Source organism: Pseudopodoces humilis, chromosome 18 (assembly GCF_049639895.1).
Source record: "Pseudopodoces humilis isolate 2021_Gansu_Grassland_sample_001 chromosome 18, ASM4963989v1, whole genome shotgun sequence".
Classification (NCBI taxonomy): domain Eukaryota; kingdom Metazoa; phylum Chordata; class Aves; order Passeriformes; family Paridae; genus Pseudopodoces; species Pseudopodoces humilis.
In genome coordinates this window covers 686,594-703,052 of record NC_142217.1, presented here as the reverse complement: position 1 = coordinate 703,052, position 16,459 = coordinate 686,594, and the positions used below count along the sequence as shown (strand labels likewise).

The window sequence follows — 16,459 nt, the reverse complement described above, 5'->3', positions numbered from 1 at the left end:
CCTGGCACAGCCCCAGCAAGGCTGGCCACTGTCACCCCCTTGGCCTGCCCTCAGCATCCCCCCTAGCCCACATGCCAGTGGCCTCAGGGATCTGCTGGAAGGAGTCCCTGGGGAGCCTTGCTCAGGAATGGCCCTGGGGGGCTCCTTCATGCTCCCAGGGACTGCAGCTTTTCCAAAGCACTTTGGCTTTTGCCTTGGAGTCTCTGAGAGGTTTTTGTGCAATCCTGGCCTCCAGTTCTCTCCTCCAAGGAGTTCATGAGGAGCCTGTGTTGAGTATGGACCTCAGTGGCACCCATTAATGCCTGGAGACACTTTGGGTGTTTCCTCTGACTCTGACACCTGGAAAGGTTTGTGCAAGCTCCTCTCAGGCCCTGAGGTTCCAGGGCTCAGCTCCAAATGCATCACGGGGCTCATTAGGATCAAGCAAATCCTGTTTGTAGGCATGATGGCTGTGCCTTCATTTCCCTCTGGTTTGGTGCAGTTCTTAGGAAAGTTTCCTACAATAATTATGGAGAAATAGTTCAAAGAGCTTCTAAGAAATATGTATTCCTGTTTAAAAGGATATATTTTATTCCTGTTCTCTTTAGAGCAGAGATGATTGCAGCATTCAGTGATGGATATTGATCCAGGGTCTCTCCTAAGGAGGTGTGGCCAGGACAGAGAAGCTCTGCCTTGAGGTCTGACCCAGTGTGGACAACCTTGCTCCACATTCCCCAGCCCCATCCTGTCTCTCCTCACTCTCCTGGGACCTGCTTTGCTCACAGAACTGGCTGTACTCAGGCAAAGAGGGGTTTTCCTTCTTTTATTTTGTCAATCTAAAACTGCTGAGTTTCCCCATGGAAAACAGACACCCTCCTCAAGTGTGTGCCAAGCCCAAGGTGCCATCAGGGAGGTTCCCCTTCCCCAAGGCAGAGCCACACAAGGAATGTTTCAGACACACAGGGAGTTCTACAAGAAACACAACCCCAGAGTTGGCTGAAGGCAGAATTAGAGCAGCTGCTGAAGGACAGACAAGCTTTGAACTCCTTGCAGCTGAAAGCACCAAGTGGGTTGTTGGGAGGTGTGTGAGTGAGGCAAGAGTGAGGGGAGGGAAATGCAGAGAGCCCTGGAAGTGTTTCTGTGCAGACAGGCTGCTGCAAGGGAAGCGTTGGACTTCTCTGGACTTCTCACCTCCCCAGTGACCTCACAGAGCCCCCTGAGGTGTCACACAGTCACCTGGGATATCACAGCCCACTCAGTGGTGTCGCACAACCTGCCCCAGGATGTCACATCACCTTTCTGTGATGTCACATCTCTTCCTATATGCCACAAAACCACCTCATGATGTCACACAACGTTCTGTGATGTCACACAGCAACATTTGATGTCATAGTTTACTCTGTGATGTCACAATTGGCACTGTGATGTCATACAACCTGTCCTGAGATGTCACATGGCTATTCTATGATGTCACTGCCCACTCTAGGATTTCATATCACAACCATGTGGTGTCACAGTCTGCTTAGTGATGTCACAACACTGTCTGTGATATTGTACATCTAACCTCTGGTGTCACAGTCCTCTCTGTGACATCACAACCCACTAAGTAATATCACTCAGCTCACACTGCGATGTCATACAGCCACACTGCGATGTCACGCCCTGATTTCTGATGTCACACAGTCCCCTCTATGATGCTGTAGCTGCTCAGTGACATCACACAACAAACTCTGGGATGTCACAGCCCCATCTGTGACCTCACACAACCCACTCGGAGCTGTCACACAGCCCCTTTCTGACATCACAGCTGCTCTGGGGCTCCAGGACACAGCCACAGAGGTGCCGCTGTGACACAGCCCCCTCTGGCACATCCCACAGCCCCTGCCAATGCTGAGCCCCTGGCAGCTCTGTCTGGGCCTGCTCGTGTCCCTGAGCTGCCCTGGCAGGGCCCCAGCCCTGCTGGGCTGTGCTCAGGAGCTGCTCCTGGCCAGAGCTGTCTCTCTGCAGCGCTGCCCTTGCCAGGAGCTGCCTCTGGGCCAGGAGCCCGGCCCAGCTCAGCAGCACAGACACAGCACCAGCACTTTCATCACCTGTTCAGGCCTTTGGGGCTCTTGGCATCACACTCAGTCCCTCAGAGTGTGCTCCAGAAACTTCTCAAGAGCTCCAAGTCAGATGGAAACACTGAAGTTTCTTGTAGTTGAAATGAGAGACACGAGTGAGAAAGCGTCCCCAGGTTCCAGGCAGAGCAGAAGACTGGAGGCCCTGATGCCAGCTGGGGACAAGCAAGGGAAAGGTGTCTGTGGTGCTGAGCAAAGCTGGATGTGTTTCAGGAATGCCAAGGGCCAAGGGCTGAGCCCCAGCCCCTGGCAAGGCAGATGCTGTCCCTCCCTCATTGCTCAGGGCTCTTCCCGAGGCACTGGCATGTGGGGATGTGCAATGCCAAGGGCAGCACCATGGGGCGGCCCCTGCCAGGCTGCTGAGCAGGGACAAGGAGGCAATGAGGCCCCAGGGCTGCCAGGGTCACTTGTCCCCTGCTGGCCTCAGGCCCAGGGCCAGCAGCCATGGCCAAAGGGCTGCACAAGTTGCCTCTGGCAGGGCCATGCAGCTCCACAGCCCAGAGCCTTCAGCCTCTACCTGTTGCTTATGCAATGAGGCCTCTGAAACCCATCCTGGGAGATTTTTGGGTCCTCTCCATGGTCTGTAAAGATGGAAACACTGGTCAAAGTTATTTTCTACCAAATCTTGCATTGACAAGGATCAATATAATTAAGCTGAAGAAGAATGGATTTGGATTTGTTAGAAAGAGGAAATATTTTACAATCAGAGTGGCACAAAACTGCAACTCCTTTTCCAGACATGTCGATGCCCCATCCCAGGAATGCTCCAAGAGCAGGAGCTCTGTGCAACCTGACACAGTGAAAGCCTCTCCCCTCCCCAAGGATGGAATTGCTGTTGTGTGGGTTCTCTCATGTGCTGGGTGCCCTCACAACCCTCCTGGCCAGAATGTCTGCTGAGGGCCAGCCAGGCTGCTGCAGTGGCACTGACCTCAGAGCCATCACCACTGCAGCCATGTCCCCTGGGCCTGGCTCTCCCCTTTCCTCTGTCCCTGCCTTGTCTCTGCTGGCATGAAGATTTGTTTCATTATTATCTTGTCCCCAAGGTGCTGGGGCCAATTGCTTCCCAGTCAGGCTCCTGGAGCAGCAGTGGCTTTTCAGAGCCCAGCCAGAAATGAGCCCTGAAGCAGCAGCTCTGCAGTGCTGGCCACCAGGCCGGGGTGCCAAGGGAGCCTTCTGGCCATGCCCTGGAAGCAGCTGCTGCTGCCAAGGTGCCTTTGGTGCCTCAGGCTGTCCCTGGCACAGCTCCCAGCACGGCACTCTGCACTTGTGCCCGAGCCCTTCCCTGGGTTGGGGCTGGCCTGGGGCTTTTCCTGCAGCGGGCTCTGCCCTGGCCATGGCACAGGAAAGGCAGTTCCTTCTGGAGCAGGAGGCTGTGCCTGGAATGAGCTCAAACAGCTTCAGCAAGGCCCTGTTTACTTCAAAATTGCTTCCTAGTGCACTGTAGTCTAATAATTGTTATAGCTCCTATACTGTGGAGTAAATAACACTTTTTCTTTATTTACTCTGTGGTGTAAATGAATCTATCTAATCATGTCCAGAATCAGTCACAGTTGTATTTATATAAATATATCTGATATTCCATTGTTAATCCTGTGGGACAAACTGGATTACAGTTCAGTTCCACCTGTCCAATATTTACACATAAACCTCTGACAAACTCGGTCTGGGATTGAATCCAGATGCTCATGGAGACCCCATGCCCGGGATGGTTGCCATGGACACCAGCTCTGGCCTGAAGCCAGAGTCCTGGAGCTGGCAGCCTTCCCTGGGGAGCCTGTTCAGTGCCCCAGCAACCTCGGGGGAAAAACCTTTTCCTCACATCCAGCCTAAACCTGCCCGCCTCAGCTCCAGCCGCTCCCTCCACTCCTGTCCCTGGGCACCAGAGGGAAGAGGTTCCCGCAGCCCCCAGCCAGGGACCTGCTGCCAAGGCTGCTGCCATGCAAACCAGGCCTGGCACCAGCTGGGATGCTCGGTTTCCACAGGCTGGGCTTCAGGAATGGGATTCCTCAATTCCCTGCTCCTGCTAAAACGGCGCCACCGCTCGCTTCCCTCCCGCCTCCCATGGAAAGCAGAAAAGGCAAAGATCTGGTGCTGGGATAAGAACAATTTATTGAGAACAGATACAAGATAAGGAACAAACTGGAATAGAAACAATTTGGATAACAGAAGAGATAACATAATCTATTCACAGGGAAAACTATAACGCAAATGACTGACTCTTCCTGGCCCTGTATTTCCTCCTGCCTGGAAAGGACACCCTTCTCCTCTGGTGAGAGAGAGGGAGTCCTTTTCCTGCCCCTGGCAATGACCTGAGATGCGATGGAATATAATGATAGGACCATGGCCAGACTCTCATGTTCTTCAATCCCACATCATGTCATTACCTTGGGCAGGAAAAGGTACAGGTGTCTTCCCAGCATGGATCACAGGGAACATGGATCACCAACCTCTTCCCAACGTCAGTCTTCCAAGGGGGGATGAAGCTGGAGCTGTGGAGAAAGCTCTTCCTGCACTTGGACCACTCGCAGGGCTTCCCTTACTGGTGCTTCCGTTGGTGTCTGGTCAAGTTAGAGCTCCGGGTGAAGCTCTTCCCACACTGTGCACACTCGTAGGGCCTCTCCCCAGTGTGGATGCGCCGATGGGTGATGAGGGTGGAGTTGTGCTTGAAGCCCTCCCCACAGTCGGGGCAGCGGAAGGGCCTCTCATCCGTGTGAATCCGCTGGAGCAGGAGGAGATTAGAGCTGGTCTGAAACCTCTTCCCACACTCGGGACACTCGTAGGGCCTCTCCCCAGTGTAGATGCGCTGGTGGATGATGAGTCGGGAGCTGCAGCTGAAGCCCTTCCCACATTCCCCACACTCGTAGGCCCATTCCCCAGTGTGGATCATCTGGTGGCAGACCAGGCTGTTGCTGTGCCTGAAGCTCTTCCCACACTCCAAGCACTTGTAGCGCTTCTCCCCATCCTGAAGCTGCTCATGGACCACCAGCTCAGAGCCCCGGCTGGATCTCCGGCTGCCGTCCTGGCACAGGGTGGGTCTTTCCTCCTCAGAGCACCCTGGGATGGGTTTGGAGCCCCTCCTCCTGCGGGATCTCTGGGGATTTTCCTCCCCGTTGGATTCCTGCACCGTGGAGCTGCTCAAATCAGCCTCTTCCATGAGGTTCTGCCGAGGGGATTTGTCCTCCCTGGTCTCCATCCTCAGCTCCTTGTCTGGGGGAGGAAGGACAAGGAGAGGATGGGATTTGCCTCCGTGCCAGAGGGAAGGGGAAGGAGATCCCCCCAGTGCGTCCCCGGCAGGACGGCATCGGCAGCGGGGTTGTCCTGCATCCGGGGGCCAGGCTGGGCTGGGAGATGGAGCAGGAGAGAGGGGGAAAGGGGCACTGACTTCCTCCTCACCTGCCTGGGTGTCCTGGGGCATCTTCCTCTTCCTCACAGCCTGCTTCTCCATCTGGCCAAGGTTTGGGATTCGGAACTCCTGGTTTGAGAGAAAACAAGGAATGAGCACAATGAGTTTGAAAGTCCCTCTTACCAAGCCCATCTCTAGAAGTCACCTGGGCATCGGAGGTGTCTTGGTTTGAAAGGAGTTTGCTAAGGAAGGCAGAAATCTCCACTGAAATGATTAAAAATGTAAGCATCCCATCCCCTCTGAATTATTATAATCTTGATATCAAAGTGCTTGCAGGTAACGATATGGGAAAAGGAAAATAAGTTCTTTACTAAAGAAGGAAAATGAAAATGCAGCAGTACAATAAAAAAAAAACCAACAACAAAAAAACAACCCACCAACAGAGTCTGAACCTTACACCCTGTTGGTCAGGGTGTTGGTAGCAGTCTGATTAAATGGTGGCTGCAGTCCTCCTGGAGTGACAGATGTGGTTTTGTTGAAGCAATGATCCCATAGAAGATTGTAGCTTACCTCGGATGTTCCGGTGCTGTAGAAGTGTCTGGTTTCTCCCCTGGGAATCCAGTGGAGAAAGACTGCCTGTGGTGTTCCGATTCCCAGATTATATCCAGTCAGGAATGCGTGGCTCCTCCCCCTGGGTGGAGCATCTCACAATGGGATGATGTCATTTTATCAGTCCTGCAGTGAGACTCAATGGCCCATTAACAGAAGATATCCCCCTGGAGGAAGGATGGGTGCTGGAAGAGATAAAGAACACTGCCCCACCTGGTTTTAACAGCTGGCCCATTAACAGAAAATATCCCCCAGTTATGAGGGATGGGTGATGAAAGAGATAAAGAAAACTGCTCTACCAGTTTTTAACAGATGGTGATAGAATACATACTTTTGATTACATCTTGCATTGCAACCCAAGACATGGGGTCCATAAAAACCTCCCAAACACCAAGACTTAGCCCTGAAAAATGCCTCCCAGGAGTTCCCCATTTCTGGTCTCTCCCCTTTGCTGTTCAGGGTTTCACCCCTGTCCCAGCTGCTGGGGGTCATGCTTGTACTGGGGGTCCCCTGTCTACTCGGTCCCTGACCTCTTCTGGCTGCTGGGAGTGCCAGGAATATGAAAAGTTCCCCCTGTTTCCATCTCCCCACTTTGGGATGCTGGGACCCCCCTGTATCCCCACAAGGGGCATTTTCCACTCATCTTTGGAGTTCTTCATTCTTCAAACACCCCCCCAAAAAAATCCAATCCGGGGACACCGCAGAATATCTGGGCTGAGTGCTCCCTCCCCGGTCACCTTTGGGATGAGCAGTGATGATCCCACAGGTGGGGGCCTGTGAATTCAGGGAGTACTTGACCTCATGGTTCTTTCTCCTTTGTCTGATCCTCCTTTGTTCCTCCTTCAGGCTGAAGAAGCTACTCAAGGAGTCAGAAGCAAAACTCCAAGTCCCTTGGAGCATCAATCGGCCCCACTGAGGGCCCCACTGAGCCCAAAGGCTCCCCAGGGACGGGTGAGAGCAGATCATGGAGGCCAGGATTGCCAGGAGCCAAAGGCTCTGAGCAGGGAACTGCAATGCTGAGCAAGCCCTGGCTGGGTTGGAGGAAGCAAAAAGGCCAAGCTCTGAGCCCAGGTCTGGCACAGCAGGGCCTGTCCCTCACGGGTGGCTCGGGGCTCTTTGTGGGGCAGTGGGATGTGAGGGGCAGCAAGGACAAATGCCATAAACCTGTGTGACACTCCAGATCCTTATGGAACAAAGAGGCCAGTGCAACACCATGGGAAGTTGTGGAACCAAGGGGATCATTGTGGCACTCTTGGGCCCATGGAACCAAGGGACCAGTGGGACACTGTGGGGTCTCATGGAAATATGAGGTCACTGTGAGCCGGCAGGGCTGTAACACCCCAGAACACTTCAATGCTGGTGTTAGCCAAAGGTTCCTGTGCTTGAGTTTGGTGCACAAGAGAAACACCAACCAGATCTTCTCAACATGGACAGATATAAAGAATATTCTTGGTAGGAAGGGACCCACAAGGATCATCAAGTCCAGCTCTTAAGTGAATGGCCCACACAGTGATTGAACCCACAACCCAGAACAAAGGTGATGCTGGCACCATGCTCTGACCAACTAAGCTAAGAAGTCAAAATGACACAAAATTTAACTGTTAAAATATAGACAATCAAGGAATTTTGGCAAAGGGTTTAATACAACATCCAACTGAACATAAAACTCTTATCATAGTATTAACTTTGCAAACTTAGCTCATTTAACCTAAAACGTGTTAACCCTTAAGATTTTGGGTAACATTAAGATATCCAAAAATGTTCCAGGTATGTAGGATAACAAGGAGAAGAAAAGACCAGAAACACGTAAGATCTACAGAAAAACACTTCCAGGATGATCCCAGTCACTCCCACTACAATCGCAGTCACTCCCAGTATGAGCTGTTGCACCCAGTCACCCCCAGTATGGTTCCAGAAACTCCCAGATCCTCCCAGCATGATTCCAGTCATGGCCAGAGTGACTCCCTGGCACTCCCAGGATGGGCTCAGTTGCTCCCAGTCACCTCCTGCACGGTTCCAGTCACAGTTGGCCCCTTTCCAATCACTCCCATTATGATCCCAGCTAGTTCCAGTAGGTTCCCGGTATGACCCCAGCATGGGCACAGCTGCTCCCAGGATTATCCAGTGTGGTTCCAGTTGTTCCCGTTTACTTACAATGTGGTTTCAATCTCTCCCAGTCTATCCCAGTTGTTCCTAGTCACTCCTAAGGTGCTTCCAGCCTCATCCCAGTTGCTCCCAGCCACTCCCGGTCACCCTGAGTGCAGCCCCAGTTGCTGCCAGTATGGTCCCAGTCTTGCCCAGCATGGCCCAGCTGCTCCCATGGTGATCCCAGTAGGATGCCAGGTGCCCTCAGCATTGTTCCAGTTGTTCCCTGTTCCTTTCTGTGTGATCACAGTTGTACCCAGTTGCCCCTAGTATAGTCCCAGTCCCTCTCCAGATGATCCCAGACCTTGTCAGCATGGTCCCAGTCATGCCCAGTTGCCCCCCGTGCAGACCCAGTCACTCCCAGTTATTCCCAGTTATCCCCAGCATGGGGTCCCAGTTGTCCCCAGCATAGTTCCCGTTGTTCCCAGTGTGTTTCCAGTCATCCCCAGTATGGTTACAGACACTCCCAGTATATCCCAGCTGCCCTCAGCATGCCCATTGCCATTCCCAGACACTCCTAGTAATCCCAGTTAGGTGCTTGGTATCCCAGGATGATCTCAGGCCCCGTATATCCCAGTCACTCCCTGAATTCACAGCCACCTCCCATCCGTGGGATCATCACCCCCCATCCCACAGGTGACCAGGGAGGGGGAGCTTGGCCCAGATATCCTGGGGGGGTTCTGGGTTGGGTTTTTGGGGGTGATGATTAGAGAATGAAGAATTCCAAAGCTGAGTTGAAAATGCCCCTTGGAGGGATATTGGGGGTTCCCAGTGGCAGCTGCTGGCAGAGGCAGCCTGGAGGAGCAGAGCCCTGTGTCTCCCAGGTTCCCAAAGTGGGGAGCCCAGAGAGGGGGAGTGCCACAATTTGCGGGATCCTCAACACCCTGGAGAGGGGCAGGGGGGTTTTCCATGGACTCCCTGCACCCCCAGGAAGCGAATAAGGGGAGCAGGGATCCTGGGACCCCAAAAACTTTCAGTATCCCTAAGTGGGGAGATGGAAACAGAGGAAAATTTCAGATTCCTGGCACTTCCAGCAGTCTGGGTAGGGCATGGATTGAGTAGATGGGGGACCGCCAGTACAAGCGGGACCCCCAGCAGCTGGGACAGGAGGTAAACCCTAAACACCAAAAGGGACAGAACAGAGATAGGGAAATCCTGGGTGGCCTTCTTAGGGCTGAATTTTTGTGGTGTAAAATTTTTATGAACCCCATGTCTTGTGTTGCAATACAAGATGTAACCAAAAGTATGTATTCTATCACCATCTGTTAAAAACTGGTAGAGCAGTTTTCTTTATCTCTTTCATCACCCATCCCTCATAACTGGGGGATATTTTCTGTTAATGGGCCAGCTGTTAAAACCAGGTGGGGCAGTGTTCTTTATCTCTTCCAGCACCCATCCTTCCTCCAGGGGGATATCTTCTGTTAATGGGCCATTGAGTCTCACTGCAGGACTGATAAAATGACATCATCCCATTGTGAGATGCTCCACCCAGGGGGAGGAGCCACGCATTCCTGACTGGATATAATCTGGGAATCGGAACACCACAGGCAGTCTTTCTCCACTGGATTCCCAGGGGAGAAACCAGACACTTCTACAGCACCGGAACATCCGAGGTAAGCTACAATCTTCTATGGGATCATTGCTTCAACAAAACCACATCTGTCACTCCAGGAGGACTGCAGCCACCATTTAATCAGACTGCTACCAACACCCTGACCAACAGGGTGTAAGGTTCAGACTCTGTTGGTGGGTTGTTTTTTTGTTGTTGGTTTTTTTTTTATTGTACTGCTGCATTTTCATTTTCCTTCTTTAGTAAAGAACTTATTTTCCTTTTCCCATATCGTTACCTGCAAGCACTTTGATATCAAGATTATAATAATTCAGAGGGGATGGGATGCTTACATTTTTAATCATTTCAGTGGAGATTTCTGCCTTCCTTAGCAAACTCCTTTCAAACCAAGACACCTCCGATGCCCAGGTGACTTCTAGAGATGGGCTTGGTAAGAGGGACTTTCAAACTCATTGTGCTCATTCCTTGTTTTCTCTCAAACCAGGAGTTCTGAATCCCAAACCTTGGCCAGATGGAGAAGGAGGCTGTGAGGAAGAGGAAGATGCCCCAGGACACCCAGGCAGGTGAGGAGGAAGTCAGTGCCCCTTTCCCCCTCTCTCCTGCTCCATCTCCCAGCCCAGCCTGGCCCCCGGCTGCAGGACAACCCCGCTGCCGATGCCGTCCTGCCGGGGACGCACTGGGGGGATCTCCTTCCCCTTCCCTCTGGCACGGAGGCAAATCCCATCCTCTCCTTGTCCTTCCTCCCCCAGACAAGGAGCTGAGGATGGAGACCAGGGAGGACAAATCCCCACGGCAGAACCTCATGGAAGAGGCCGTTTTGAGCAGCTCCACGGTGCAGGAATCCAACGGGGAGGAAAATCCCCAGAGATCCCGCAGGAGGAGGGGCTCCAAACCCATCCCAGGGTGCTCTGAGGAAGAAAGACCCACCCTGTGCCAGGACGGCGGCCGGAGATCCAGCCAGGGCTCTGAGCTGGTGGTCCATGAGCAGCTTCAGGATAGGGAGAAGCGCTACAAGTGCTTGGAGTGTGGGAAGAACTTCAGCCGGAGCAACAGCCTGATCTGCCACCAGATGATCCACACTGGGGAATGGGCCTACGAGTGTGGGGAATGTGGGAAGGGCTTCAGCTGCAGCTCCCGACTCATCATCCACCAGCGCATCTACACTGGGGAGAGGCCCTACGAGTGTCCCGAGTGTGGGAAGAGGTTTCAGACCAGCTCTAATCTCCTCCTGCTCCAGCGGATTCACACGGATGAGAGGCCCTTCCGCTGCCCCGACTGTGGGGAGGGCTTCAAGCACAACTCCACCCTCATCACCCATCGGCGCATCCACACTGGGGAGAGGCCCTACGAGTGTGCACAGTGTGGGAAGAGCTTCACCCAGAGCTCTAACTTGACCAGACACCAACGGAAGCACCAGTAAGGGAAGCCCTGCAAGTGGTCCAAGTGCAGGAAGAGCTTTCTCCACAGCTCCAGCTTCATCCCCCCTTGGAAGACTGACGTTGGGAAGAGGTTGGTGATCCATGTTCCCTGTGATCCATGCTGGGAAGACACCTGTACCTTTTCCTGCCCAAGGTAATGACATGATATGGGATTGAAGAACATGAGAGTCTGGCCATGGTCCTATCATTATATTCCATCGCATCTCAGGTCATTGCCAGGGGCAGGAAAAGGACTCCCTCTCTCTCACCAGAGGAGAAGGGTGTCCTTTCCAGGCAGGAGGAAATACAGGGCCAGGAAGAGTCAGTCATTTGCGTTATAGTTTTCCCTGTGAATAGATTATGTTATCCCTTCTGTTATCCAAATTGTTTCTATTCCAGTTTGTTCCTTATCTTGTATCTGTTCTCAATAAATTGTTCTTATCCCAGCACCAGATCTTTGCCTTTTCTGCTTTCCATGGGAGGCGGGAGGGAAGCGAGCGGTGGCGCCGTTTTAGCAGGGGCAGGGAATTGAGGAATCCCATTCCTGAAGCCCAGCCTGTGGAAACCGAGCATCCCAGCTGGTGCCAGGCCTGGTTTGCATGGCAGCAGCCTTGGCAGCAGGTCCCTGGCTGGGGGCTGCGGGAACCTCTTCCCTCTGGTGCCCAGGGACAGGAGTGGAGGGAGCGGCTGGAACTGAGGCGGGCAGGTTTAGGCTGGATGTGAGGAAAAGGTTTTTCCCCCGAGGTTGCTGGGGCACTGAACAGGCTCCCCAGGGAAGGCTGCCAGCTCCAGGACTCTGGCTTCAGGCCAGAGCTGGTGTCCATGGCAACCATCCCGGGCATGGGGTCTCCATGAGCATCTGGATTCAATCCCAGACCGAGTTTGTCAGAGGTTTATGTGTAAATATTGGACAGGTGGAACTGAACTGTAATCCAGTTTGTCCCACAGGATTAACAATGGAATATCAGATATATTTATATAAATACAACTGTGACTGATTCTGGACATGATTAGATAGATTCATTTACACCACAGAGTAAATAAAGAAAAAGTGTTATTTACTCCACAGTATAGGAGCTATAACAATTATTAGACTACAGTGCACTAGGAAGCAATTTTGAAGTAAACAGGGCCTTGCTGAAGCTGTTTGAGCTCATTCCAGGCACAGCCCCCTGCTCCAGCAGGAACTGCCTTTCCTGTGCTATGGCCAAGGCAGATCCCGCTGCAGGAAAAGCCCCAGGCCAGCCCCAACCCAGGGAAGGGCTCGGGCACAAGTGCAGAGTGCCGTGCTGGGAGCTGTGCCAGGGACAGCCTGAGGCACCAAAGGCACCTTGGCAGCAGCAGCTGCTTCCAGGGCATGGCCAGAAGGCTCCCTTGGCACCCCGGCCTGGTGGCCAGCACTGCAGAGCTGCTGCTTCAGGGCTCATTTCTGGCTGGGCTCTGAAAAGCCACTGCTGCTCCAGGAGCCTGACTGGGAAGCAATTGGCCCCAGCACCTTGGGGACAAGATAATAATGAAACAAATCTTCATGCCAGCAGAGACAAGGCAGGGACAGAGGAAAGGGGAGAGCCAGGCCCAGGGGACATGGCTGCAGTGGTGATGGCTCTGAGGTCAGTGCCACTGCAGCAGCCTGGCTGGCCCTCAGCAGACATTCTGGCCAGGAGGGTTGTGAGGGCACCCAGCACATGAGAGAACCCACACAACAGCAATTCCATCCTTGGGGAGAGGAGAGGCTTTCACTGTGTCAGGTTGCACAGATCTCCTGCTCTTGGAGCATTCCTGGGATGGGGCATCGACATGTCTGGAAAAGGAGTTGCAGTTTTGTGCCACTCTGATTGTAAAATATTTCCTCCTTCTAACAAATCCAAATCCATTCTTCTTCAGCTTAATTATATTGATCCTTGTCAATGCAAGATTTGGTAGAAAATAACTTTGACCAGTGTTTCCATCTTTACAGACCATGGAGAGGACCCAAAAATCTCCCAGGATGGGTTTCAGAGGCCTCATTGCATAAGCAACAGGTAGAGGCTGAAGGCTCTGGGCTGTGGAGCTGCATGGCCCTGCCAGAGGCAACTTGTGCAGCCCTTTGGCCATGGCTGCTGGCCCTGGGCCTGAGGCCAGCAGGGGACAAGTGACCCTGGCAGCCCTGGGGCCTCATTGCCTCCTTGTCCCTGCTCAGCAGCCTGGCAGGGGCCGCCCCATGGTGCTGCCCTTGGCATTGCACATCCCCACATGCCAGTGCCTCGGGAAGAGCCCTGAGCAATGAGGGAGGGACAGCATCTGCCTTGCCAGGGGCTGGGGCTCAGCCCTTGGCCCTTGGCATTCCTGAAACACATCCAGCTTTGCTCAGCACCACAGACACCTTTCCCTTGCTTGTCCCCAGCTGCCATCAGGGCCTCCAGTCTTCTGCTCTGCCTGGAACCTGGGGACGCTTTCTCACTCGTGTCTCTCATTTCAACTACAAGAAACTTCAGTGTTTCCATCTGACTTGGAGCTCTTGAGAAGTTTCTGGAGCACACTCTGAGGGACTGAGTGTGATGCAAAGAGCCCCAAAGGCCTGAACAGGTGATGAAAGTGCTGGTGCTGTGTCTGTGCTGCTGAGCTGGGCCGGGCTCCTGGCCCAGAGGCAGCTCCTGGCAAGGGCAGCGCTGCAGAGAGACAGCTCTGGCCAGGAGCAGCTCCTGAGCACAGCCCAGCAGGGCTGGGGCCCTGCCAGGGCAGCTCAGGGACACGAGCAGGCCCAGACAGAGCTGCCAGGGGCTCAGCACTGGCAGGGGCTGTGGGATGTGCCAGAGGGGGCTGTGTCACAGCGGCACCTCTGTGGCTGTGTCCTGGAGCCCCAGAGCAGCTGTGATGTCAGAAAGGGGCTGTGTGACAGCTCCAAGTGGGTTGTGTGAGGTCACAGATGGGGCTGTGACATCACAGAGTTTGTTGTGTGACGTCACTGAGCAGCTACAGCATCATAGAGGGGACTGTGTGACGTCAGAAATCAGGGCGTGACATCGCAGTGTGGCTGTATGACATCGCAGTGTGAGCTGAGTGATATTACTTAGTGGGTTGTGATGTCACAGAGAGGACTGTGACACCAGAGGTTAGATGTACAATATCACAGACAGTGTTGTGACATCACTGAGCAGACTGTGACACCACATGGTTGTGATATGAAATCCTAGAGTGGGCAGTGACATCATAGAAGAGCCATGTGACATCTCAGGACAGGTTGTATGACATCACAGTGCCAATTGTGACATCACAGAGTAAACTATGACATCAAATGTTGCTGTGTGACATCACAGAACGCTGTGTGACATCATGAGGTGGTTTTGTGGCATATAGGAAGAGATGTGACATCACAGAAAGGTGGTGTGACATCCTGGGGCAGGTTGTGTGACACCACTGAGTGGGCTGTGATATCCCAGGTGACTGTGTGACACCTCAGGGGGCTCTGTGAGGTCACTGGGGAGGTGAGAAGTCCAGAGAAGTCCAACGCTTCCCTTGCAGCAGCCTGTCTGCACAGAAACACTTCCAGGGCTCTCTGCATTTCCCTCCCCTCACTCTTGCCTCACTCACACACCTCCCAACAACCCACTTGGTGCTTTCAGCTGCAAGGAGTTCAAAGCTTGTCTGTCCTTCAGCAGCTGCTCTAATTCTGCCTTCAGCCAACTCTGGGGTTGTGTTTCTTGTAGAACTCCCTGTGTGTCTGAAACATTCCTTGTGTGGCTCTGCCTTGGGGAAGGGGAACCTCCCTGATGGCACCTTGGGCTTGGCACACACTTGAGGAGGGTGTCTGTTTTCCATGGGGAAACTCAGCAGTTTTAGATTGACAAAATAAAAGAAGGAAAACCCCTCTTTGCCTGAGTACAGCCAGTTCTGTGAGCAAAGCAGGTCCCAGGAGAGTGAGGAGAGACAGGATGGGGCTGGGGAATGTGGAGCAAGGTTGTCCACACTGGGTCAGACCTCAAGGCAGAGCTTCTCTGTCCTGGCCACACCTCCTTAGGAGAGACCCTGGATCAATATCCATCACTGAATGCTGCAATCATCTCTGCTCTAAAGAGAACAGGAATAAAATATATCCTTTTAAACAGGAATACATATTTCTTAGAAGCTCTTTGAACTATTTCTCCATAATTATTGTAGGAAACTTTCCTAAGAACTGCACCAAACCAGAGGGAAATGAAGGCACAGCCATCATGCCTACAAACAGGATTTGCTTGATCCTAATGAGCCCCGTGATGCATTTGGAGCTGAGCCCTGGAACCTCAGGGCCTGAGAGGAGCTTGCACAAACCTTTCCAGGTGTCAGAGTCAGAGGAAACACCCAAAGTGTCTCCAGGCATTAATGGGTGCCACTGAGGTCCATACTCAACACAGGCTCCTCATGAACTCCTTGGAGGAGAGAACTGGAGGCCAGGATTGCACAAAAACCTCTCAGAGACTCCAAGGCAAAAGCCAAAGTGCTTTGGAAAAGCTGCAGTCCCTGGGAGCATGAAGGAGCCCCCCAGGGCCATTCCTGAGCAAGGCTCCCCAGGGACTCCTTCCAGCAGATCCCTGAGGCCACTGGCATGTGGGCTAGGGGGGATGCTGAGGGCAGGCCAAGGGGGTGACAGTGGCCAGCCTTGCTGGGGCTGTGCCAGGAGGCCCCAGGGCCTCAGGACAAGGTGTCTCCTCACAGCCCTTGGTGGCACAGCATTGGCTGCTGTGGCCCAGGACACCAAGCCTTGGCTTCTCTTTGTCCCCAGCTGTCATCAGTGCCTGCAGTTCTCTGCTCTGCCTGGGGCCTGGGGACACTTTCTCAATCACGTCCCTCAGTGAGGCCCATTAAAAGGAAAAGAAACTTTGGAGTTCCATTCTGACTTGGAGTTCTTGAGAGGTTTCTTCCCCTCCCTCTCAGGGACTGATGTTCAGGGCCTCAGCACAAAGCCCCAAGAGGCTCATTAAAGTCCTGCTGCTGTGTCTGTGCTGCTGAGCTGGGCCAGGCTCCTGGCACAGAGGCAGCTCCTGGAAACCAAGAAGAGCTTCAAAAGCACATTTCTCTTGCTGAGCAGCTTTTCTGCCAGCCCAGCAGGGCTGGGGCACTGCCTGCAGCCACCCTGGGCACAGCCCAGAGGCACAGAGAGCTTCAATCAGTCAGGGCTGGGAAGGTGCTGAGAAGTGCCTGGGGCAGAATCACTGCCAGCCCTTGACACAGGAAGCCTCTGGCTGCAGGACAATGCAGCTGCAGCTCCTGGAGGCATCTCCTCAAGCTGGAACATCCCAGTGCCTACAGACTCTGTGAGTAC

General features: G+C 53.3%; 2 protein-coding genes across 2 annotated transcripts in view; one reads left to right on the top strand and one right to left on the bottom strand.

Annotated features, from left to right (window-relative positions):
* Positions 1-4,632: 4,632 nt before the first annotated feature.
* Positions 4,633-16,459, bottom strand: part of LOC148182869 (uncharacterized) — a 28,163-nt gene continuing 16,336 nt past the window's right edge. Inside the window, exon 3 of the mRNA XM_088063826.1 lies at positions 4,633-5,098. Coding sequence (XP_087919952.1) covers positions 4,633-5,098 — 466 coding nt within the window. The remainder of the gene's footprint in view (positions 5,099-16,459) is intronic.
* LOC102107146 (uncharacterized) overlaps positions 10,266-16,459 on the top strand; it is a 178,884-nt gene continuing 172,690 nt past the window's right edge. The window contains exons 1-2 of the mRNA XM_088063865.1: positions 10,266-10,326; positions 10,513-11,162. Coding sequence (XP_087919991.1) covers positions 10,275-10,326; positions 10,513-11,162 — 702 coding nt within the window. The 5' untranslated portion in view covers positions 10,266-10,274. The remainder of the gene's footprint in view (positions 10,327-10,512; positions 11,163-16,459) is intronic.